This window comes from Melitaea cinxia, chromosome 24, assembly GCF_905220565.1.
Source record: "Melitaea cinxia chromosome 24, ilMelCinx1.1, whole genome shotgun sequence".
NCBI classification, from domain to species: domain Eukaryota; kingdom Metazoa; phylum Arthropoda; class Insecta; order Lepidoptera; family Nymphalidae; genus Melitaea; species Melitaea cinxia.
Window position 1 is genome coordinate 2,332,966 of NC_059417.1, and position 25,248 is coordinate 2,358,213.

General features: G+C 37.3%; 1 protein-coding gene across 1 annotated transcript; it reads right to left on the bottom strand.

Annotated features, from left to right (window-relative positions):
* Positions 1-596: 596 nt before the first annotated feature.
* Positions 597-24,988, bottom strand: LOC123665762 (zinc finger protein 432-like). Its single transcript, XM_045600023.1, has 15 exons — positions 24,714-24,988; positions 24,086-24,217; positions 21,707-22,183; positions 21,270-21,392; positions 20,889-21,016; positions 19,767-19,841; positions 19,071-19,203; positions 18,767-18,888; positions 9,800-9,860; positions 9,672-9,694; positions 9,306-9,393; positions 8,902-9,024; positions 8,503-8,613; positions 1,214-1,329; positions 597-870 (listed from the first exon to the last, which is right to left on the bottom strand). The coding sequence occupies exons 1-15, from the start codon at positions 24,819-24,821 to the stop codon at positions 684-686; spliced, it is 2,007 nt and encodes a 668-aa protein (XP_045455979.1). The 5' UTR covers positions 24,822-24,988; the 3' UTR covers positions 597-683.
* Between the last annotated feature and the right edge of the window lie 260 nt (positions 24,989-25,248).

Consider the following 25,248-nt stretch of genomic DNA (forward strand, 5'->3'; position numbering starts at 1 on the left):
ATTTCTTGAATATGTATTATGTATGAATGTATATTAAAAAACTTTTAAGGTGATAACAATAAAACCATAATTTCATGTTTAAACTTTTTATTACTGATGTCAAATCAAAAGATAAATGACAAATAACTTATAAAATAAACATAACATACAGAATTACAAAAAATAATTCAAATTCTTATCCTCTTGATACCTGATTGTAATTTAGACATAATAAGTAAAATTTACATGTATTCTAGAGATGAAAGTAAATAATATTATATTATTAACCAAGTTTAAGAAAAGATGGTTACGTTATTATAATATTTTTTTACGATGTTCTTTAATTATAAAAGAAAAAATACGAACATGACAAGTAGCAATGGAAAGATCAATCCTATCTATAAGAAGAATAAACAAAACATGTAACAGCATCATAAGGAAAAGAACAAAATTAATAGACTTCTGAAAATGAAAAATGAAATAACTTTATTCCAGCCCTAGTCTTGAATGTATAATATATATTTAAAGAAATATATGCACACGTATAGGCATTGAGTTCCATACATAGAAATAAACGACCGTGTATATATTGTCAAACATAAAAAGGAAAAACACGGTAAACATTTTGTTTAATATTTCAATACACAATTACTTGGAATTATAGAGAGTTTTGAATTTACAATGGTATAGTTCTTATCTTAGAGTTAATACTTCTGGTAGCCAAGTGTCAAGTAATCAATTTCGTTCTGAGCGATTACAATCGACTCGGCGTTCACTTGTTCACTAACTACTGCTTCTGTCTTCTGTTCTAGAACTTTCTTTGGCGTGTTACTTCCATCGCTACACTCTTCAGATGTAAGCTTTTTATCTTCTATCTTTTTTCTTCTATTTCTGAAATGGAATACATTTTAATGTGATTATGAACTTTACATTAAAAGATAGATAAAAAATATTTTTCCTATCTGTACTGTATTACTGTTAAAAGGAGATAAATAATTTTACATACACTACAATTCAACATGATAACATTTTTCTTTTTAAAAAATAAATTTGATTCGAAAAAAAAACACTTCAAAACACAGTATTATAAATTTTTTAATCTTTTACAAAAAAAAAAAATACAAAAAAATGCATTTATAATCATCAGATCGGTCGAAATTAATTTTTATAATTATCATAAAATTGTAACAGAATATACCTGACATACTTTATATAAACTATAAACTTAAATTACCTTTTGGGATAAGGCTGTTTCAAATGAAACGTCCTGTAGTGGAGCTTCATACTGTTGCTCTGCGTGAATCTTTTGTCGCATAACGAACAGGCGAACGGTTTTTCTCCCGTATGAGTCTGAAATACAAAAAACGGGGGTGCTTTAGACCACACGACTGAAGTAAAGCTTCTTTAGCAATGTTTGCCGACCAAGGTATAAATAAAAAAATGTACACGGCGGTAAATATAAACACGGCGTTTTTATTTACTACGATTCAATTGGTCAAGAGGCATCGCTAAGCCAAGCACAAAATGTGAGTCACTATTTTCTTAAAACGAACAGACTACTGTTATACCTGGCGTTTTACTCAGATTTTGAGCTATCTATAGTGTCGGTTAGCCTCCTGTTAGCGTAAAAAGGTCTTGGCAATTTTCTTTTTTGGCAATATTTATATGTCTTACACAAACTGCGCTGCCGGCTGAAAGACAATGCACGCGTGCACATGCGCGTGTAATGTGACTGACACGTACCAGCATGTGTCGCTTGAGGCCGATGTTGGAGAGGAACTGGCGGCCGCACGTGTCGCACGCGTGCACCTTCTGGAGCACCGCCACACACAGTGTAATGTGTCTGACACGTACCAGCATGTGTCGCTTGAGGCCGATGTTGGAGAGGAACTGGCGGCCGCACGTGTCGCACGCGTGCACCTTCTGGAGCACCGCCACACACAGTGTAATGTGTCTGACACGTACCAGCATGTGTCGCTTGAGGCCGATGTTGGAGAGGAACTGGCGGCCGCACGTGTCGCACGCGTGCACCTTCTGGAGCACCGCCACACACAGTGTAATGTGTCTGACACGTACCAGCATGTGTCGCTTGAGGCCGATGTTGGAGAGGAACTGGCGGCCGCACGTGTCGCACGCGTGCACCTTCTGGAGCACCGCCACACACAGTGTAATGTGTCTGACACGTACCAGCATGTGTCGCTTGAGGCCGATGTTGGAGAGGAACTGGCGGCCGCACGTGTCGCACGCGTGCACCTTCTGGAGCACCGCCACACACAGTGTAATGTGTCTGACACGTACCAGCATGTGTCGCTTGAGGCCGATGTTGGAGAGGAACTGGCGGCCGCACGTGTCGCACGCGTGCACCTTCTGGAGCACCGCCACACACAGTGTAATGTGTCTGACACGTACCAGCATGTGTCGCTTGAGGCCGATGTTGGAGAGGAACTGGCGGCCGCACGTGTCGCACGCGTGCACCTGGAGCACCGCCACACACAGTGTAATGTGTCTGACACGTACCAGCATGTGTCGCTTGAGGCCGATGTTGGAGAGGAACTGGCGGCCGCACGTGTCGCACGCGTGCACCTTCTGGAGCACCGCCACACACAGTGTAATGTGTCTGACACGTACCAGCATGTGTCGCTTGAGGCCGATGTTGGAGAGGAACTGGCGGCCGCACGTGTCGCACGCGTGCACCTTCTGGAGCACCGCCACACACAGTGTAATGTGTCTGACACGTACCAGCATGTGTCGCTTGAGGCCGATGTTGGAGAGGAACTGGCGGCCGCACGTGTCGCACGCGTGCACCTTCTGGAGCACCGCCACACACAGTGTAATGTGTCTGACACGTACCAGCATGTGTCGCTTGAGGCCGATGTTGGAGAGGAACTGGCGGCCGCACGTGTCGCACGCGTGCACCTGGAGCACCGCCACACACAGTGTAATGTGTCTGACACGTACCAGCATGTGTCGCTTGAGGCCGATGTTGGAGAGGAACTGGCGGCCGCACGTGTCGCACGCGTGCACCTTCTGGAGCACCGCCACACACAGTGTAATGTGTCTGACACGTACCAGCATGTGTCGCTTGAGGCCGATGTTGGAGAGGAACTGGCGGCCGCACGTGTCGCACGCGTGCACCTTCTGGAGCACCGCCACACACAGTGTAATGTGTCTGACACGTACCAGCATGTGTCGCTTGAGGCCGATGTTGGAGAGGAACTGGCGGCCGCACGTGTCGCACGCGTGCACCTGGAGCACCGCCACACACAGTGTAATGTGTCTGACACGTACCAGCATGTGTCGCTTGAGGCCGATGTTGGAGAGGAACTGGCGGCCGCACGTGTCGCACGCGTGCACCTTCTGGAGCACCGCCACACACAGTGTAATGTGTCTGACACGTACCAGCATGTGTCGCTTGAGGCCGATGTTGGAGAGGAACTGGCGGCCGCACGTGTCGCACGCGTGCACCTTCTGGAGCACCGCCACACACAGTGTAATGTGTCTGACACGTACCAGCATGTGTCGCTTGAGGCCGATGTTGGAGAGGAACTGGCGGCCGCACGTGTCGCACGCGTGCACCTGGAGCACCACCACACACAGTGTAATGTGTCTGACACGTACCAGCATGTGTCGCTTGAGGCCGATGTTGGAGAGGAACTGGCGGCCGCACGTTGTAGCATATATTTTTATTAGCACGTAGTTTCGTTCCTGCTGATGTATAATAGCACAGTTATGCACTAGCGTTGCTATTTACTTTTTCTAGGCGACTGATTTAATTTTTTGGAATACCCTCGTATCGTATTACGTTGCGGTGCACCTTAGGGGGTAGTTGTGTCGCGACACACTGGGTTTGCTGTATATAAGGCTCAGGACGTGTGTTGCGGGCCCTTTTTGCTCTTTTCTTTTTTTGGGTTAGATTCTCTCGCCGTCTTAAGAGCTGAGTGCAATTTATTGTGGGTGAGTCATTGTAGTTCTTATAGGTTTAAGCTTTGCTTTAGTGTAAGGTGATTTTGTGTGTTTTGAAAAAAAAAAAAAAAAAATAAGATTCTGTAGGATTTTTTTTTACTCTCTCTTTTGTGTCTCGTGTTAGGAGTTGTGGGTGACTCTCTAACCCAGCAAACAATTTTTTAGCACGTAGCACTGGCGCCCAACGTGAATTCTATAATATTTAAAATTATTTGTTTGTCGGTGAATTATTTTAATTATTTTATTTTGTAGGGTATCGCATTGGCACTCAATTTTTTTTTCTTATTCCAGCCGGCCTAGCATGCATACAACGAGATATCTCTTGACGAGAGAGAGAGATAATGTCTACATCGAGTATTTTCTCGATTACCCTAACATGCGCACTACGAGAGACAAAATTCTCTTCCGAAGACTTCGCCTTGTCGAGTAGAGAAACATTATCAACCATAATCACAACTGAATATCATTCTTATTTCTTATGTCGTAAAGTTGAATTTACAAGGTTATTGACCAATTTCAAACGAGTGACACATGTTTTATTTAACAATGTTCTCGGCCTTTTGGCTAAGATAAAAAGTGTATATCTAATTTAAAAAATCTAATATGGAAAATAAAACGGCGTAAGTAAATGAATTTAATTATATATGTAAAACAATATGCTCGTGTTGTGCTTTATATCTTGTCGCACATTAGATAATTGTAATTCTATCACGCATTTTTTTTTTTTTTTTAATTTTTTAAATTTTTTGAATTTTTGAATTTTTTTTTTTTTTTTGATTATTGATTTTACTTTTATTCTATTTAATTTTATTTTTAGTTATTGATTTTTTTAATATAATTTTGTTTTGTTTTTTATTCTGAATGTTGTCTTGTCTTGTTGTACTAACCCAATATGGACTTATACTTTGGTCTGAAATAAAGTATTATTATTATTATTATTTAGAATAAGAAGCAACAGGGCGCAAATACGTTTTTTGTGTCATTATATGGCACACTTCACTCGACTTTTCGCATTTCCCGCTCTTCGTATACCGAAATTATATAATTATAATAGGGAAACGCCATGGTATACAAAAAATAGGCACCCGGTTTTATTTATTTTTTATTTCTCGTCTTTCTCGTCGATAATATTGAAGACGAGAAGTTTCTCTTCCTAAAACGACAAAATTCGACAAAATTACGATGTCATGTTAGTTTCCGTAGAGATAAATATCACAGATCACTAAAATTTAATGATTATCTCTTCTTGACGTAACGAGAAGAGTATCGCGTGCACGCATGTTAGCTACTGTAGACATAGAGAGATAATACGAGAAAAGGGGTAGACAAAATTTTGTCGTGGCGCGCATGCTAGGCCTGCTGGCAAGTGGTTTTCTCTGGGTATGTAAAGGGTCTTGTCCTTGTGTCTTTGTGTGTTTTGTGTTTTGTGAATTCTGTTAAATTATTACTTTTCATTTTTAGTAATTAAATTTGATTACTGTTTCGTTTAGGTTGTGTATTTATATTAGTATGTTTAAAATTTAAAGTTAATATTTAAAAGTTTTTATTTGAATTTAAAAGATTTGTCCGAGCGTAGTCACGGTTTTTGCATTGTTAATCGTTCCTTGCTAAAAATTTTCAGTTACCTACTTTTTGTATTAATTATTTCTTGCTCAATAATTTTTGCCGTAACTAAATTTTTTTTGACTACCCTCTATTAACGAATATTTTTGCTTACTTTGTACTTCTTTGTTACATTTTAACATTAATTTAAATCGAACTTTTTTTGTACTTTTTGTTTCGTTTAAATTTTATTATTGTGCTACGATGACTCACTCAATAAAATTCGTATCCCTGCCTAAGGCTGAGTTAGAATATGAGGTGGTTGTTCGGAATGAGGAGCCAGCTGCCACAGTTTTAGCTTTACGTAAACAAATATTACAATTGTCGGAATTGTTACCGTCAGAGGAGATTTTGGTCAGTCCGTTGGATATTATAACCGATTTGGCAGGTATTAGTGACACTTTGATAAAAGTGAAATCAATTATTAATATATTTTAGTTATAATAAATTTTAGTTTTCGGTAGGGAGTTAGTGTCGTGTGGTTCGCATTATTTGGACTCTGATAGTATAGAAAACATGATTTTTACTCCTCGTGACTGTTATGCGGAGAACTTAGGTCGGTTGGCGAGTATTTTCGATAAAGTTCAATTTCGGTTGTATGCCGCTCATTTAAAAAATACTTCAAGTTATAATTTGCGTCGTAGGACTGCGGAATTTAATGTTGGTGATCTTGTTTATAAGAAAACTTACTTCTTGAGTGATAAAGATAAATACTTTTCTAAGAAATTAGCGCCTAAATTTATCAAATGTCGAATTGTTGGTAAAAGATCTCCTCTTGTATACGTATTACAGGATATGAATGGTAAAGATCTTGGGGTTTGGCATATTAAAGATTTGAAGTTAACAGGAAGTTCTGGTCGTAAGGGTAATTGATATTGTGTTTTCTTTTTGTTTTAAATCTATATTACGTATTCCATTTTTGAGACGGGTGATGATCTCATTTTTTTTATTTTGTGCTTATACAAGTACATGACTTATGATAGTTGTGTGTTGGGTACATCTCTAATGTACTTTTGGGTGTTTATTTTTGTTGAGTTATTCCACTGAGCAATAACTTAATTTGTGTGTGTTGGGTGCATCTCTAACGTATCTACTCACTCATATTATTTTGTTTAAAGCCTACGCCATAAGTTGTTGTTGTTGTGTTACAACTTAACTCTGGAACGGGTGGCGATTCCACATATTATTTTATTCTATTGAATATATATTCGATTCTAATTGTGTTATGCACATTCTAAAGCCTACATCGGGAATACGGTATTAAATATGGATTAAAAAGAAAAAAAAATTGTTAAATTAAAAATTTTAAGTAGCTGCTGAGTGGTGCTCATTTATGGACCGTCACTCTGTGTGTCAGGGCGTTAATTGTCTAGGTCGGTTAACGCACATTGATAGTTGAATTTCAGGATGTTGTATGTTAGTGACGTATGATTGGGTCGTAAGACAGTGTTGCAGTGAATTCAAAATTATATGTAGTGTTTTTGTAATTCGATTATCTCTTATGATTAATCTATCAAAAAAAAAATTTTTTTTTTCTCTTAGTATGGAGTTAAATTTTATAATCCCTTCCTGAGCTTACCAGATTCTCTCCTTACATTAGTTTTTTTTAGAATTTTGCCAGAGATGCAAAATTCTTCTCTGTCGGGGGGGGGTATTGTAGCATATATTTTTATTAGCACGTAGTTTCGTTCCTGCTGATGTATAATAGCACAGTTATGCACTAGCGTTGCTATTTACTTTTTCTAGGCGACTGATTTAATTTTTTGGAATACCCTCGTATCGTATTACGTTGCGGTGCACCTTAGGGGGTAGTTGTGTCGCGACACACTGGGTTTGCTGTATATAAGGCTCAGGACGTGTGTTGCGGGCCCTTTTTGCTCTTTTCTTTTTTTGGGTTAGATTCTCTCGCCGTCTTAAGAGCTGAGTGCAATTTATTGTGGGTGAGTCATTGTAGTTCTTATAGGTTTAAGCTTTGCTTTAGTGTAAGGTGATTTTGTGTGTTTTGAAAAAAATAAAAATTAAGATTCTGTAGGATTTTTTTTTTACTCTCTCTTTTGTGTCTCGTGTTAGGAGTTGTGGGTGACTCTCTAACTCAGCAAACAATTTTTTAGCACGTAGCAACGTGTCGCACGCGTGCACCTTCTGGAGCACCGCCACACACAGTGTAATGTGTCTGACACGTACCAGCATGTGTCGCTTGAGGCCGATGTTGGAGAGGAACTGGCGGCCGCACGTGTCGCACGCGTGCACCTGGAGCACCGCCACACACAGTGTAATGTGTCTGACACGTACCAGCATGTGTCGCTTGAGGCCGATGTTGGAGAGGAACTGGCGGCCGCACGTGTCGCACGCGTGCACCTTCTGGAGCACCGCCACACACAGTGTAATGTGTCTGACACGTACCAGCATGTGTCGCTTGAGGCCGATGTTGGAGAGGAACTGGCGGCCGCACGTGTCGCACGCGTGCACCTTCTGGAGCACCGCCACACACAGTGTAATGTGTCTGACACGTACCAGCATGTGTCGCTTGAGGCCGATGTTGGAGAGGAACTGGCGGCCGCACGTGTCGCACGCGTGCACCTTCTGGAGCACCGCCACACACAGTGTAATGTGTCTGACACGTACCAGCATGTGTCGCTTGAGGCCGATGTTGGAGAGGAACTGGCGGCCGCACGTGTCGCACGCGTGCACCTTCTGGAGCACCGCCACACACAGTGTAATGTGTCTGACACGTACCAGCATGTGTCGCTTGAGGCCGATGTTGGAGAGGAACTGGCGGCCGCACGTGTCGCACGCGTGCACCTTCTGGAGCACCGCCACACACAGTGTAATGTGTCTGACACGTACCAGCATGTGTCGCTTGAGGCCGATGTTGGAGAGGAACTGGCGGCCGCACGTGTCGCACGCGTGCACCTTCTGGAGCACCGCCACACACAGTGTAATGTGTCTGACACGTACCAGCATGTGTCGCTTGAGGCCGATGTTGGAGAGGAACTGGCGGCCGCACGTGTCGCACGCGTGCACTTTTTCGCGCGTGTGGAGGTTTTGATGAACCGCCACGCTGCCCGGCTGAAGAAATATTACACTCATCGTTTAAACTATATTAAACCAAATTAATAAAATGATAGTACAGAAAGTTAATATTAATAGACAGGCAGTATCGTCTTTAGACTAAAAAATTGGTTATCCCCAAAAAAAAATTGTTGTGGAACGATGCTAGAAATTGTTTTTTGTGGATTTTTCTAAAGGAAAAATATTTGCAATTAGTTTCTGACTAAACACGTTTCTTATTATATCTGTGACGCCACAGTACAGTGTGCAAGTGAAACACAATGAGTCAGAGAGAGACAGACATACCGCTAACGAAGCTCCGCAGATCTCACAGATGTGCCTCTCGTTGGGCGGACAGAAGGAAGTACCGGGATGCTCTGCTAGGTGATGTTTTAGACAGGCGGCTTGAGTATCGAAATGTTTGCCACACTGCAATGTGTAAGGTAGCTCATTGGAGTAATGTATATAGAAAATAAGGTAGGGCAGGGCAGTCGAGGTTTTTAACGAGGTTTTTTAACGAGGTTTTATTTTTTTTTAAATAGAAACGAAGGTTTAAAAACCTTTCTTTCACGATTGCATTGCCTTATACGAGTATAAATATAAGGTATGCAAATAAGAAATACATGTGTCATAATTATGCAGGTAAATAAATTACTATTTTTTATTATTGTAAGCAATATTTTTTTTTTATTTGAAAATATAAAACTTACTTGGTGACATGTTGTAGGTTTAGTCTTTTTTCTTCTAATCTTCTTGTTTCTTCTAATTTCTGGTTTGATTGGCACCTTCTCGAACTTTCTGAAAGGCAACAAAGTTCAATTTTTGACAACTAATTAATTTTATTTAAACCATAATACTTCTAATGGACAATACAGCTTGGATAATTCTAGGCAACGACTTACAAATTTCATACATTGGTCATTTTTACGAAACTACCCTCCAAATTGCCAGTCCCATCCAATTCTAAGTTCAGTGCGAACACATTTCCAAACTACAATTTTACTATGTCAATATATTCTTCTAAGTACTTACATAATATTTTTGAAATTATTTTTTTTTAAATAGAAACGACTTACCGCGATTTCAATAGACTTGTAATCTGAAATCAAGAAACATATATATATTATTTATTAAAAAAAATCAACGTCAAAACTTAAGCAAAATTTGATTTTTAAAGTACGTATACATTTATAACTATTGTTACCTTGTCTTGCATTTTCTTCCCCAATATCTTCCGTGGTTGATTATCTATCTGTATACCTTCTCTGTGAAAAAGTGTTCAATTTAATTTATGCTTGGGAAACAAATAGATATCTATACTAATATTATAAAGAGGTAAAGTTTATAACTTTGTTTGTATGTAGGGGGTAATCTTCGCAAATACTGATCCGATCATGAAAATTCTTTCACTAACAGGAAGCTACAATATTCAGGAGTGACATAGGCTATATTTTATTGTAATTGAACAAAAAAAATCAGTAAATAAGAAAAAGATTAAAATATAATATCAAAATAGTAGATAAACTTGCGCCATCTATCGCCACTTAGAAAACAATTTATTAGTCTTTCGACGTTTTAAATTTAGTCTTATTTTAATCTATCGACGACGTTTTCTCGATTTTTGATAGATGGCGTTGGAGCAACATATTATTTATTTAAGTAGTATAAAATTTGTTCTTTAAAGTATGTTATTTGGTTCTGTAATTTAAAATAATAAATACACGGGAGCAACATATTATTTATTTAAGTGCTATAAAATTTGTTCTTTAAAGTATGTTATTTGGTTAATATAATAATAATTAACGCCCAACGAAGTGAGCACGGGTCGGCTAGTACATAATAAAATACATTAATTAACACAAATGAATAGAACAAAAATCCAGCAAAGTTTCCACCAATTACTATTACATAAAATCACTCTAATGTAATGATAAGCTATAATAAATAAATCATATTGTTTGGGAGGTTGACTTCAATAATAATGTAGCATTTCTTCTTAAATTAACTTTAATTAATTTTAGATAACGTATATACAAACTTTTACCAATGATTGAACATATGATTATAAAGACTAACTTATTGTCGGTAATAATGTGAATGCGTCTGACTTGACGTTACTAATTTTCCAAGCTACCCGCAGTCGCCGGCGCGGTGGGGGAAGGTTCCGTTGAATTCTTAACATGCCCCCCGGCGTTGAAAGGCTTGTCTTTCAACCCTTCGTCGTTGACTGGTAACGGGCAGATACGGTTAAAGCCTCTGCGAATAACCCCGCGTGCGGTTTTAACGTCTGCGACCCTGACGCACCCATCAGTTCCAGGATACACCTCAACAATGCGTCCCAAACGCCACTTCATAGGCGGAAGACCTTCTTCTTTAATCAGGACTAAAGCTCCCTTTTGTAATTGCTGTCCCTTAGAGGTGCGCCATTTAGTACGTTGCTGAAGTTCAGCAATGTATTCTTTGTGCCACCTGGCCCAGAAGTGTTGACGTAGCTGTTCGAGCCTTTCATATTGCGTCAGCCTATTTGTGTTGACATTTACAAGCGCAGGTGTAGGCAAAGCGGTCATCGGTCGTCCTACCAAGAAGTGCCCTGGAGTCAATGGCGTCAAGTCAGTTGGGTCAGTCGACAGTGGTGTCAGGGGACGTGAATTGAGTATCGCCTCAATTTGGACTAGGACAGTGTAAAGGTCCTCAAAAACTAAATGAGCGTTCCCCAACACACGATGCAAATGTGATTTTAAACATTTAATGTTTGCTTCCCAAAAACCAGCCATATGAGCAGCGTATGCTGGTATGAATTTAAAGTCTATTCTCTCATTTGACATTTCACGTACAATAGAACTTGCGTTTTGGTTGAGGAACTTATAAAGTTCATTTCGGGCACCGACGAATTGAGTTCCATTATCAGAAAATATGGTAGCTGGTCTCGAGCGCCTACCAATGAAGCGATTTAGCGTGGCTAAGGAAGAGTCTGTACTTAAGGAGCTAACGAGTTCGAGATGAACGCAATTTGGTGGCGAAGCAGATAAATATGGCAATGTACACTTTTTCGTTATTGCTACCGCGACCTCTTTTATTAAGTGCTATTAGGGGACCCGCATAGTCCATTCCTGTAGTATAAAACGGGTAGCCAGGCTGCGCTGCTCAGGTAAATTGCCCATTATTGGACGGGCTATTTGTGCATTTAGACGGAAGCAACGTAAACATTTATGTACCGTGAATCGGGCCAGATTGCGACCCCCGATGGGCCAAAACTCTTCTCGAATTGAAGCAAGCAAAAGTTGAGGCCCTGCATGCATTAAACGTAAATGTTCATACTGAAATATTAGTTTGGTTAAAATGTGTTTTGACGTTAGCATGAGTGGATGCTTTCATCACGCAGGACGCCGTGATGTGGCATGAAGTATGAATTTTCATGAGGAGCATCGATGTCACTTAAAGCCATGTGACCTAACGATAAATACTCCTTCATAAAATCGACGTACATGGCCCTCAATACGGGCTGCTTTGCGAGTCGACGCTCTAGTGCTAGGAAGCACGCCTTAGCGCGTTCAAATGATTGGCCAAGTTCAGATTCATTTCCTTTTAGAGGAATACCTACTGAAAATCTACCGTCTTCATTACGTGACATGTTTTGTACGAAATGTGCTTCGCATAATTCTTCTTCATCGGTATACAGAGTGGGGATGACAATACGACAAAAATTGATAACACAGGTAATACTAGTTTATAGGAATATTTCAAAACCACCAAAAAAGTTCTAACGTAAAAATAAAAAAAATGATTTTTTCAAACAAACTAAATAAGAAAAATATAATAAAATTATACTACAACATGTGTGACTATAGGTTCACTGACCTGTTATGACGCGCGGTGACACAACGAACTACTACGAACTAGGTACGTTGGTTTGTTTGGTCAGTCATAATAGGTTACTAAATTTTTAAATTCTATCTAAAATAATTATCTTCTTATAATTTAATTCATTAATTTTGACATGATGTCGCCATTAGTGGCCATATTTTTTAATTTATTAAAAGGTCTAATAATTCTATTTTTTAACTCATCAACTGTATTTACGTCTGTTGAGTACAAGTCGTTTGTTACAAAACTTCACAGAAAATGCGGGATTAAGCATTGATCTTCCCGTATCCTCTGAAAAGCATTTGAAATAGTGCGGCCATCGGTTGGACAAATACGGGTGTTCCCATATCTCTCCCGGTACTTCTGTATTGCTAAATTAGCCTTGCCGTGGCATTCTCCGTAAACAAAAATCATGTACTCCGAAGCTGTGTAATTATAACGTGGCATTGTAAATAAAATAAAACTATTCTTACTATTAACACTAGCGCCTAATTTCGCACAATTCACCTAATAACTATTAAACTAGGCATTTATTCTACGTTAATGTTCTTGTCACTATAAAAATAAAGCGTTAAAATATCGCACAATCACTCCAAGTCTTTCGAGATAATCCAATAATTAATTAAAACGAACAAAACTCGTGCGCATATGTAGAAAATTGACAAATCAACGCGTATGACATCAAGAAACATGAGTACCTAAATAAACGGCACAGAGACCACTGGCCGCTTGTCGCGTACGCGGCAACTCAGGGAAAAACTAAAAACAGGTTATAACATGTTTTGTTTACGCTAGCCTACACACCAGGGCTGACAGATGTACGATTTTAATCGATACGATTTTTTTTTAATTTTTACTCATGTACGATCGCTAGACTAAAATCATACGCAAAATGTACGATTTTTATATTCCTATTACCTGGAAGCATTTCATAATTAAAGAAACATCATTCACCGGCAAGCTTGAATTTCGTTAATTTCCCTTACTTGAATGAAAAGTGGTAGACTTTTATATGAATGAGGACTCTTTGAAAAATCATATAAAGGCTGTATTTGTTTGCTTTCTAATGAAACTTATAATTTATCTTGTGGTAATAATTGCGACTTGAAAAAAAAAATACATTTTGAAATAAAAAACAATTTGAAAATTATAAAACACTGGCTCAATTTGCTTTAAATTTTTTATGTTTTCCCCATTACAGTGCAATCTGTAATGTGAACGAGAATTCAGCGAAGTTAATTTAATCAGAACAAAACTTAGAAACAGTTTATCCAATGATACCCTTAAGGGCACATTATTAGCCTAGCAATTAATAAGAAGAAACGAAAATGATACGAATTTTAAGCCAACAAATTCTTTTGTTAAAAAATATGACCACAGAAAATTTTGTATGAGTGTGACAAATTTTTCTAGCAGCCCTGGCACAGCCAGTTGTCCTTTACACCGTTAGACGTTCTCAGGGTCATTGCAACACACGTGCCACGTTGATTGTTTTTTTCAGCTGTTGCAAGATTTAATATTTTAATGTAATAACGTGGTATTTTATTATTAATAATTGTTGTTATTGTTAGTTGTTGTCTTTATCGCATTTGTTGAACTGCTCGAGCAAAAGTTTCGCGAATATTTTGATCTTGAAATAAATATAGTCAATGAAATACTTAAATTTATTAAATATTGTTGATATGCCATGTGTGCTCCCCGTGATATTACCTACTTGCAAAAACTATATTAGATTCAGAATTTAGATTTTCAGAATTTAAAATTTAAGCATTAAAAGAAACAATAAATTTTTACAAAACAAAAATTATAAAAAGAAAATTATTAGAATCATACTGAATATTAAAACTATTTAACAAATGTTTTTAATATGTCTTAACACAACACTGACCTACCAAAATAGATAACAATTTTGCACGTTTTTAAATTACGCGTACGCGTAATATTATGTTTGTACCGATCGCGCTCAAAGGGTCGTTAACCTGCGGGTGACCGTTTATTAATGTTATACAACACGTAGTAATTTTAAAAAATGAAAAATCATATTTTTTGACTAAACTACTGAATGTATTTTATTGATTTTTTGTATGTGGGCTTGGAATATCATTACATATACGATGTCAAAGTTATTGTTGTATTGTCATCCCCACCCTGTATATCGATTTTTTAGTGGAAGGAACTTCTTCGATTGTCCAGAACTTGGCCAACCGATCTTGGATTTTATCAAACTTGCTAAAGTTGCATGAAATCTTATTTGACGTTTGTTGTCCAGTGGGTCCGGAAATAATGTACCCGAACTTCGTCTCTTGCAACACCGGACAGTTTTTGCCTAAGCTTATTTTGTTTGCGCATAGCAAGTCCCAGAATATGTCTGCGCCGAGCAATATATCGTAGCTTGACGGACTAAAGTATTCTGGGTCTGCGAGTTGAATACCCGAAGGAATGTTTAATGTGCCTACATTAAAGACTTCATTTTTAGTTGAAGTTATGTTTGGCAATACCAGGAATCTGATGTTAGTTTTAAATGAGTTTACTCTGGACTGTATTATTGCATCGCATCGTTTGTTGACTACCGAGACCAGGTCGTTGATGCCAGCTACAGTGGACATGGTATCCTTATGGTTCAGGCCTAATGTTTTAAGGAGTGACTCCGTCATGAAAGATGCCTGACTCCCGGAATCGAGAATGGCTCGGACTTCATGAGGTTTACCATGGATGTCAAAAATATTAATTAATGCCGTGGCAAGAAGAACCCGACCGGACTGCTTGTTGATTGCTGACATGTTCTTGACAACATCATCAGTTGACTTCAGCACCGGCTGGGTTGGCTGCGCCGCTGATGTAGGTGCCAGCAGCGCTGATGTTCTTGGAGCTGTCGTGTCATGTGCTGCATTATTTAGGCCATCGTCCCTATGTAGCAAAGTGTTATGCATGCTGCCGCACTTCCGACAAGGACCTAACCTACACACACGCAAGTTATGCCCTGCTCTTAAACAATTACTGCACAATTTCATTCGCCTAACAAACTGTTCCCTACCAGTAATGCTCATTTGCGCGAATTCATTACATAAATATAAGGGGTGCTCCGATTTACAAAGATGACATTTGTGTTTTTTATAACAAGGTTGCACCACTGTAGCTAAGCCTCGAACATGCCTACTTGTACCCTTCGATAACGACTCGTGTCTGTTGTTGCTTGTGTTGTTACTTAATTCGATGGTTTCCAATACATCTGCCCTATTTTTAAGGAAATTTGTGAATATTTCTAATGTTAGTTTTGTGTGTGTAACTTTGTGCTCCTCCCATTCACGAAGCGTACGCGCATCTAATTTTGTTGCCATGATGTATATAATTAATGTGTCCCAACTGGTTACGGGTTCCCCTAAAATTTCTAATGCTCGTAGGTTTTTATTGCATGCATCTAAAACCCTACGTATGGATGAAGCAGATTCCTTTTTTATCACCTCTTCATCAAAAATAGCCTTAACGTGATTTTGCACTAACAGCCTAGTATTATCAAACCGATCGCATAAAGACTTCCACGCTAAAGTATAGTTGGACGCAGAAAATTCCAACGCGCGAATGACCTGAGCAGCGCTGCCTTCCAGGGAAGCCCGTAAATAATGGAATTTTTGTATGTCACTAATTGCTGTATTCGAATGGATGAGAGATGTGTATACGTCGCGGAACTCAAGCCAGGTTTCAAATTCGCCACTGTATTTAGGAATTTGGATGGTGGGTAGTTTAACATTTGCAATGCCCTTCCTTATCTGCTTCACCGTTTCACCATCCTCGTTATCGCTGGCTGAGGAAAAGCAAGTCTCAGAACTACTATGGGTATATTTACGATGACGTCTATGTGTATGTTTATGTTTACCACATAACTGTTGGGCCCTAGCCATCGCGGAATAATATTGAGATTCAAAATCTGACCTTTGTACCGCATGTGTCTGAACTTCCTCCTCCGAGACAGTCAGACACTCGATGCTCGTTTGTGTTTCCTGGAAATCCGCAAACATCGCTTCAATGTTAGCCATTCGCAACTTTAATTCCAAAATCTCCACTTGACTGCAACATACAACATCTTTATATGTATCAATGTACGTGAGAAATTTCGTTAAACGACCCTTATAAGTTCCTCGTTTCTTTACTAACTCGTTCATAGTACCCATCGTAAAATATACAATCAAAATTCAATAAATTATTCGTTAAATTCAAAATTCAATAAATTATTATTATATTAAATAAATCAATAATTATTCACAAAACAACAAATATAAGTATTTACTTAAACTATCGTTTCAATAGCAAGTAAATGTAGTGATTGAAATTTAATGGAAATATACAGAATGATTCAATAAATTACAATAAGCAACGAAAATATTACTATACTATTAGTTTTATATTTTATCCAATGAATTTATTACTACCTACACATTGATTTATAAAAAAAACCTTTTTATAAATCAATGTACCTACAACAAATTACGTTGATTCGATTGAATAGAATTGATTAATAATTAATTAATCTTTGTTCCATCTGATTCGCACCAGTCGAATGAGATAAACCAAAGAATTAAAAAATTTATTTACGCAAATTACGAAAGAAAAAATTAATAAAATTTTAAAATGTATATTAAATTTATAGAATATTAAATATTAAATACTAAATATTAAATTTTATAAACATTAAATTTATAATTATTTATTACGCTAATTATATAAACATTAAATGATACAAAAGTCAATCAAATGAGTGAATAGAATTCTTGAATATTAATTTAACTTATTTAATCTTTTACTTATTCTAAATCCAATCGAATTAATAAGCCCATTAACATAAATTACATCCGAGCACTAAAATAATTAATTAGGAATTGTATAAAAGAAACTTGTAAATACCTACAACGGTGAACAAACAAAGAATATTCACTGTCTATTGTTCTATGCAGCGCCCGGCCGCTTACGTTACGATTAGATGCACGAGTTATTTTTAATAATATACTTTTAATAATACAATATTGAAAGAAAATGATTGGGAGGGGTTACGGTTTAGGGACAAAGCTATAATAAAGGGCAAAGAAAATGGATCGGACTCACTCAGACAGCTTGCTTATCAATCTTGGTATAATTGCTTATTATCTTTGTAGTCACTGGTTCATTCTGTCACGTCACCGATTCTGGGCATCCATAAAGAGATCCTCTTCGTAATGATTAATGCAGCAGAAGATCCTGGTTAGTCCCAAATCCTTAGGCGTGGCGTGATATTCGGCTTCGTAAGGCCAACTTTATGTTTGGGAGGTTGACTTCAATAATAATGTAGCATTTCTTCTTAAATTAACTTTAATTAATTTTAGATAACGTATATACAAACTTTTACCAATGATTGAACATATGATTATAAAGACTAACTTATTGTCGGTAATAATGTGAATGCGTCTGACTTGACGTTACTAATTTTCCAAGCTACCCGCAGTCGCCGGCGCGGTGGGGGAAGGTTCCGTTGAATTCTTAACACATATGTTACTTAATTTAAAAAAAATTAAAAATAAACTGTATTTTAAATCGATTAAAATATTCCTGTAAGTATAAATTCGTATGTATTGAATAGTATGCCGTATGTCGTGTGTCATTATATCGTTCATACAAGTGCACAGTTAAATCGAATTGGTTGTCAAAATTCTGTATCCTTTAATGGTACTAAATAAACTAAATCGTTCACTCTATTAACGTAGTATAAATAGTAAGGTAAACGCAAGAATTACTAATATTCTAATACTAATAGTAAGACCACTATGGACTTATTGATAAATTGTTAGAATTTGTAGATCAAACGCTTCAACGCCATCTGTTGGCTTTATATGACAATGTCACTAATTATATCTATATTCTATCCAATTAACAAAAATAAGTTTTAATAATAATCGTTTGTGAGACAATACGTGTTCGCACGCTTGGGTGTAGGAATGAGAGGAATGAGTACTATAGTATGAGAGTGCTCGCGTTGTACTAAAAAGTGTGCGTTAGTTTGAGTGGTTGCGCGCTTCTGTGTGTGTGCATGTGTGTGTGTGTGTGTGTGTGTGTGTGTGTGTGTGTGTGTGCGTGCATGTGTGTATGTGTGTGTGTGTGTGCATGTGTGTGTGTGTGTGTGCATGTGTGTGTGTGTGTGTGTGCATGTGTGTGTGTGTGTGTGCATGTGTGTGTGTGTGTGTGCATGTGTGTGTGTGTGTGTGTGTGTGTGTGCATGTGTGTGTGTGTGCATGTGTGTGTGTGTGTGTGTGCATGTGTGTGTGTGTGTGCGCATACTCACACAACAACTTCGGCATGTAGCGCGGAGTGAAACAGATGTTCCTCATACGCCTTCCTCGTCTCGAAGCGGATATCGCAGCGCGAACAAAACGTGTTCACGTCTTCATCGTCATCCGGACTCTCCTAGGATCCGTTTTTATCGAAATTTATTATCATAATGATGATCATATGATAGACATAGGTACAAAAAATGTACAAGACTTTTTTTATTACTACAAAGGCGGCAAACAAGCGTACAATTCGCCTGATGATTCTATTTAATTATTTATACATAAATTAGTTAATTTATATACCATTCTACTTACAATATCATTTGTGCAGTGTTTGATGCGTTTGTGCTGGTGTAGACCCGCTTCACTTACAAACGACGAACCACATAGAGTGCACACATACTCACTTCTGTGCGTGCGCAAGTGTGTGTAGTAAGTTGAGGAATGCCTATGAGGTAATTTTTTTTAATGTAATTTTCAGTTTATATAATCAGACGAAGAATAATCTAGTAATATATAATCATAACCCTCTTTATTGGTCTAAATAATAATTTTATTTTATTCGTATTTCCTAAATATTGAAACTAACGTAATAAATAAGTAATAATATAACCTATATTTATCTGATATGATAAAAACTAAAATAAAATTTGCTATGTCTTATCTCAGAAATATTTTAATAGGTAATTTTTATTGTATGTAAAGTGGACATCTTAACTTGTAACGCCATCTATTATCAAATAAGTGAATTACAATGCAATAGTTTCCAAGATGTTATTGAATTGAAAATGGGGACAACCTGTGGGGTTAAATTCACGTTTTCATAGTTACTATGGTCAACTGACCAATTACGTAATTTTAAAGATACTACTGGTACACTAGAAATTTATAAATCAATATCCGCTCCAAAACACATTTTTTTTTTTTTAGTATTTAGACAAGCGTCTGTATCGTTTGGTTATTAAATGTAAAATAGTAACATAATTTTGAATTTAATATAATGAAACATACCTAAATTCTTCATTGCAGTATTCACATTTTCTGACGACACCACTATGATACTGCTCATGGAGGATTGCTGTATTTCTGAAAATGTTAACAATAAAATAATACTTTTAACTGGCAAAAGTTGAATAAGGAAAAACGCTGGAAATTAAAACACTTTTGACCGCACGCAAGCACATATGCATGCAAGCATATACGCACACACGCACACACGTACGCACGCAGACGCATTAGCACTCAAGCACTGGCACAGGTCGAACTTTTTTATCTCCACTCATTCGAACTATAAGTGTTTGACAACTCAAACTATAAGAGTTAAAACTCTCGAATTGTAAGAGTGTAACACCCACTCGAACTATAAGAGTGTAACACCCACGCGGACTACAAGAGTATAACATTTCCTCGAGCTACAAGAGTGTAACACTCACTCGAGCTACAAGAGCAACACTCACTCGAGCTACAAGAGTGTAACGCTCACTCAAGCTATAAGAGTGTTACACTCACTCGAACTGTAAGAGTGTAACACTCACTCGAGCTACAAGAGCAACACTCACTCGAGCTACAAGAGCAACACTCACTCGAGCTACAAGAGTGCAACACTTCCTCGAGCTATATGAGTGCAGCACTCCCTCGAGCTACACGAGCAGCACTCACTCGAGCTACAAGAGCAACACTCACTCGAGCTACAAGAGAGCAGCACTCCCTCGAGCTACAAGAGTGCAACACTTCCTCGAGCTATATAAGTGCAGCACTCCCTCTAGCTATAAGAGTGCAACACTTCCTCGAGCTATACGAGTGCAGCACTCCCTCGAGCTACACGAGCCACACTCACTCGAGCTACAAGAGTAGCACTCACTCGAGCTACAAGAGCAGCACTCACTCGAGCTACAAGAGCAGCACTCAATCGAGCTACAAGAGAGCAGCACTCCCTCGAGCTATACGAGTGCAGCACTCCCTCGAGCTACACGAGCCACACTCACTCGAGCTACAAGAGTAGCACTCACTCGAGCTACAAGAGCAGCACTCACTCGAGCTACAAGAGCAGCACTCAATCGAGCTACAAGAGAGCAGCACTCCCTCGAGCTATACGAGTGCAGCACTCCCTCGAGCTACACGAGCCACACTCACTCGACGGGGCACACGAGGCGGCAGCGCAGGCACAGGTAGCGCGTGTAGTGCGCGCGCAGGTGCTTGCGCAGGTCGCACTTCCAGCGGAAACGGGTTCGGCAGAAGCGGCACTCGAACTGCCCGATCGACTGTAAGAGAAAACGAGCCTAAATAATATTATGATATGGTATGATTAAATAGTGAAATAAAAACATTGTACGACTCTAAAGAGTCATAAAGAAACATCCAACAACAGATACGCCTCAGTCCAACTAAGCAGAGTCCAGGATCGCTTGACTCAAAAACACAAAGCCACTTGTTACGACTGCAGCACTAGTAACCGTTATTATTTGATTAAAAAAAAGTAGTGCAATAACAGATAAAACATAAATACAAACGCACCTCTCCATGTCTCAATTTATTATGTCTCTTCAACATTTCCTCTTTAGAGAACCCTTTGAAACAATCTGAACATTTGAACGCGGCAGATTTATATTTCTCATCATCTGCTTTCGCTCGGTGTTCCTACAAAATAATTACAAGTAAGTATTACAAGTAAGCCTTTTGAAATACACAGGCCGAAGACGGGCAGCAGCGTCTTCGGTGCGTCAAAGCCAGCCCTTCGTTCACCAACCCGCCTGCCCAGAGTGGTGACTATTGGTTAACAAAACACATGAGTTCACGCTATTTTTGGCGCGAACTTGTGAAGCAGCTGAAGTCAGTCTTATTTAGCTGTCCTCTCTGAGGTTGTAGTACTTTCCCAGTCTGCTCCAAATTTTGTGCAAGATATTAGCAAAAACAAAACTAATGTCTGAATAGATACGAAAATACATGTTTACCTGCACAGCTTGCTCTTCAGTCAAATCAATTCTCTTCCAATTGTTACGGTCCATTAAATTAATCCTCTTAAATTTATCCTTCGTCTTAAAATCTTTAGCTTTACCAATGATATCGGTCTGTATATCTGTATGTACGTCATTTTCTATTACTGTATCGACGGGTTCAACGTCATAATGATCCTCAACGCTATAAGAATCATCAACAATTTCCAACGATATATTTGCTAATCTTGGTTCACATTTTACATTTTTTATATTCGGACTGGTCTCCGTCTTTGGATCGATTATATCGTCAACATCTTCAATAAAATAATCTTCATTTACGAATTTTACGTTTTCTATTCTATTGTCATTTTTTAATTCTTCTTTTATATTGTTTGTGGTAAATGGTTTAATAATTGTAAATGTGACTCTTCGTAATGGAGATTCTAGGTTCAGATCTGCTCTGTTTATTTTATAAATTGATTCATAAGTGATCTATAAGAAAATAATCTCAAGTTTATTAAAGATAAATTTATATTTATTTATTTATTTATTTATATACAAGGGATGGTACACAGCACAGAAACAAACAAGTGCAAAACAAACAAGGATTAAATATAATCAAAAAGGCCAATTACGACCATCCATCCGTTTAAAATTTAAATTAGCAAACGTGAAAAACAAAAAAAAAAAAAGGAAACACAAAACCATTAACACGGTGAAAAAAAAAGAAAAAAAAACAAACTTATTTCTATATTTAACCTATAAGTACCCATGGGAAGTATAAATTAAAAACAATTTACTCTATTGGAAGGAAATATAATATTGATAATAATAATAGTGAAGATTATGTAAATATTTATGAAATATATGTAAATTATATATATATTTAGTTGTTGTTTTGATTATTTTTTTTAAAGAACTGTTGTTTTATTTTATTTTGAAAAATATTTTTTGAACCTTTGAAAATATCTACGTCTTGAAATTTCAAATTGTATGAGTTAGGTAATCTTGTAAGTATAGAATTCTGTACATAGTTGGTGGAGCACTTCGGGACATAAAATAAGGCAGTGTGTCTTGTGCGTCGTGAAGGATTGTTTAGTATAATGCGTTCAGCAAGCTCCGGGCAGTTGATGCGGCCACGAAATATATCATACAATAGCCCCATGTCTAATACCTCCCTGCGTTCCGTTAACGTCAGAAGGTTATAAGCTCGGCAGATATCTACGTATTCATCACTTATATCGGCTTTTTTACACTTAAATTTAAGGTGATGAACAAATTTCTTTTGTACACTTTCAATGCGTTTTATATAAACATCATATCTTGGAGACCATATAGGAGCTGCGTATTCTAAGATGCTTCTAACGTATGCATAATAAACTATTTTGAAGCTAAGAGGATCTTTAAAGGTACTACAGGTTCGTATGACAAAACCAAGATTTCTTAGTGCTTTGGATCTAATTAAATCAATATGAGAAGACATTAACATTTTGCTATCAAAATATACACCTAAATAACGGACTAAATTTGTTCTGCCAATTTCAACACCATTAAAATTATATTTAAAAAGAATGGGGTTATTTTTACGAGTAAAACTAATACATTGACATTTCTGAATACTAACATTTATATTGTTCTTTGTATAGTAATCAAATAGGTTGTTAAGATCATGTTGTGACCGCTTACAATCATCAACCGTGTGTACGCTCATGTACACTTTTTTGTCGTCAGCATAGAGTAAGTGTTTTGAGTTTACAAGAACCGTACTTATGTCATAAATATACGCGCTATAGAAAAGAGGGCCGAGATGAGATCCCTGGGATATTCCAGAGGGTACATGGATGTAGTCGGACCTATAACCTCCAAGAACAACAGTCTGCGTACGGTTTGTAAGATATGATCGCACCCAACGTAACAAATCACTATGAATTCCGATGATGATTTATACAAAACATTTCAAATTGCATTGATATTAAAATATATTTTGGATAAAAACTTTTCAAATAAGTCTCACACTTCACAGTATCTTTGAAGTAAAACTTTTTTACGCATGCTTTACTTGAGGAGTAAGCTGGTGAATGTGTGACGAGAGTGTTACGAAAAGTGTGCACAGGCAAGGCAAACGGAAGTTGATTGGACGGAGATATAAGTTACTGAAAATAGGAAAAGAGTTACGTTATGTATATTACTGTAGGAGCTAAAAAAGTTTTACTTCAGTCATGTGATAAAAGACTAAAGCATACTCGGTTTATTTTTTTAAGCTATTAGGCACAAAAAGTTATATGACTCATCACAATCAGAATGTAGATTCTACTAAAAGAAATTTACGAGGAACTTGGTATGTACCCTGAAAAAAAATATGAGATATAAACTATAAACTTTATTTTTACTAACCGGGCCTTTCCTTAACATATCTCTTAATATTTTTTGTCCGCAATAACTCTTTTCTTTAAACTTGTGGAATTTGTGCAACTGCATAGCGCATTCAAAGCAGAAATAATGAGGTAGATTATCAAATTCATTTACCTGGAATATGAACATTATTTTAAAGTTTACACATAATTCATGTTACTTTTACTGAAAAATTTAAAACTTAATTCTTCACATATATTTAATAATAAAAATAACAATGAATAAAATGGTGGATTAAGCTCTGATGCTTCTCCTATATGGGGAAAGAGGCCTATGACCAGCAGTGGGATATTACGGGCTGAAGCGAACGATTTAAATAATATGTCATGGTGGCCTTATGGCTTATAGCAATCTCTTCTAGACAATCTTTATTGATAGAAGTTTTAAAAAATGTATACATAGAAATTAAAAAAAAAAATCATTATTAAATCAACTTTGTATGTCTTATTATTTGTAATATGATGTATCTTAGAAACAGGATTTTTAAATTTAAAATTTTTTACGAAACGAAAACGAGTTTACGAAATTTCTTACATATTTTATACGCAGTGTATATACTTGCGTTAATAGATTATTATTAATTGAATTAAAATTATATTGTTTTACTTACTTTTAAAGCTAAAACTTCTTCGTAATAAGATTTTAATTGATACTGATCATAATTATAAACCTTTGATTCGGTTCGTAAGCATATCCTGCATATTTTTAAATCTGCCATTATTCATAACTGTATTAACTTTCTTATATACAATAGTAACTTAATTTTAACTTAGAAAATAAGACTAAATATTTTATTTATGATTTTCTTTTATAAAAACATCGAAACGTTTTTATTTTCCAATAGGTAGGTACCAAAATAATAACATTGATTAGAGATAAGGATGTAAGAACAGATTAAATATGACATTTTCTTATTCGACTCAGTTAGTGCTCCCGCACACTTACAAATTAGTTGGCCGACTACCGAACTACTAAATTGCGTATGTGTGCGAACGTTTACAACTTAGTTAATCAACTTTATTTTGTTGGTTGGTTACCCGCAGACTATTCGATTTAACCTTTTGACCGCCACGCCTCAAAACCATTCCCGTGCCCTGTACGCCAAGGCATAAAATAAACAAAAATACCTACGAAAAAAATAGTGC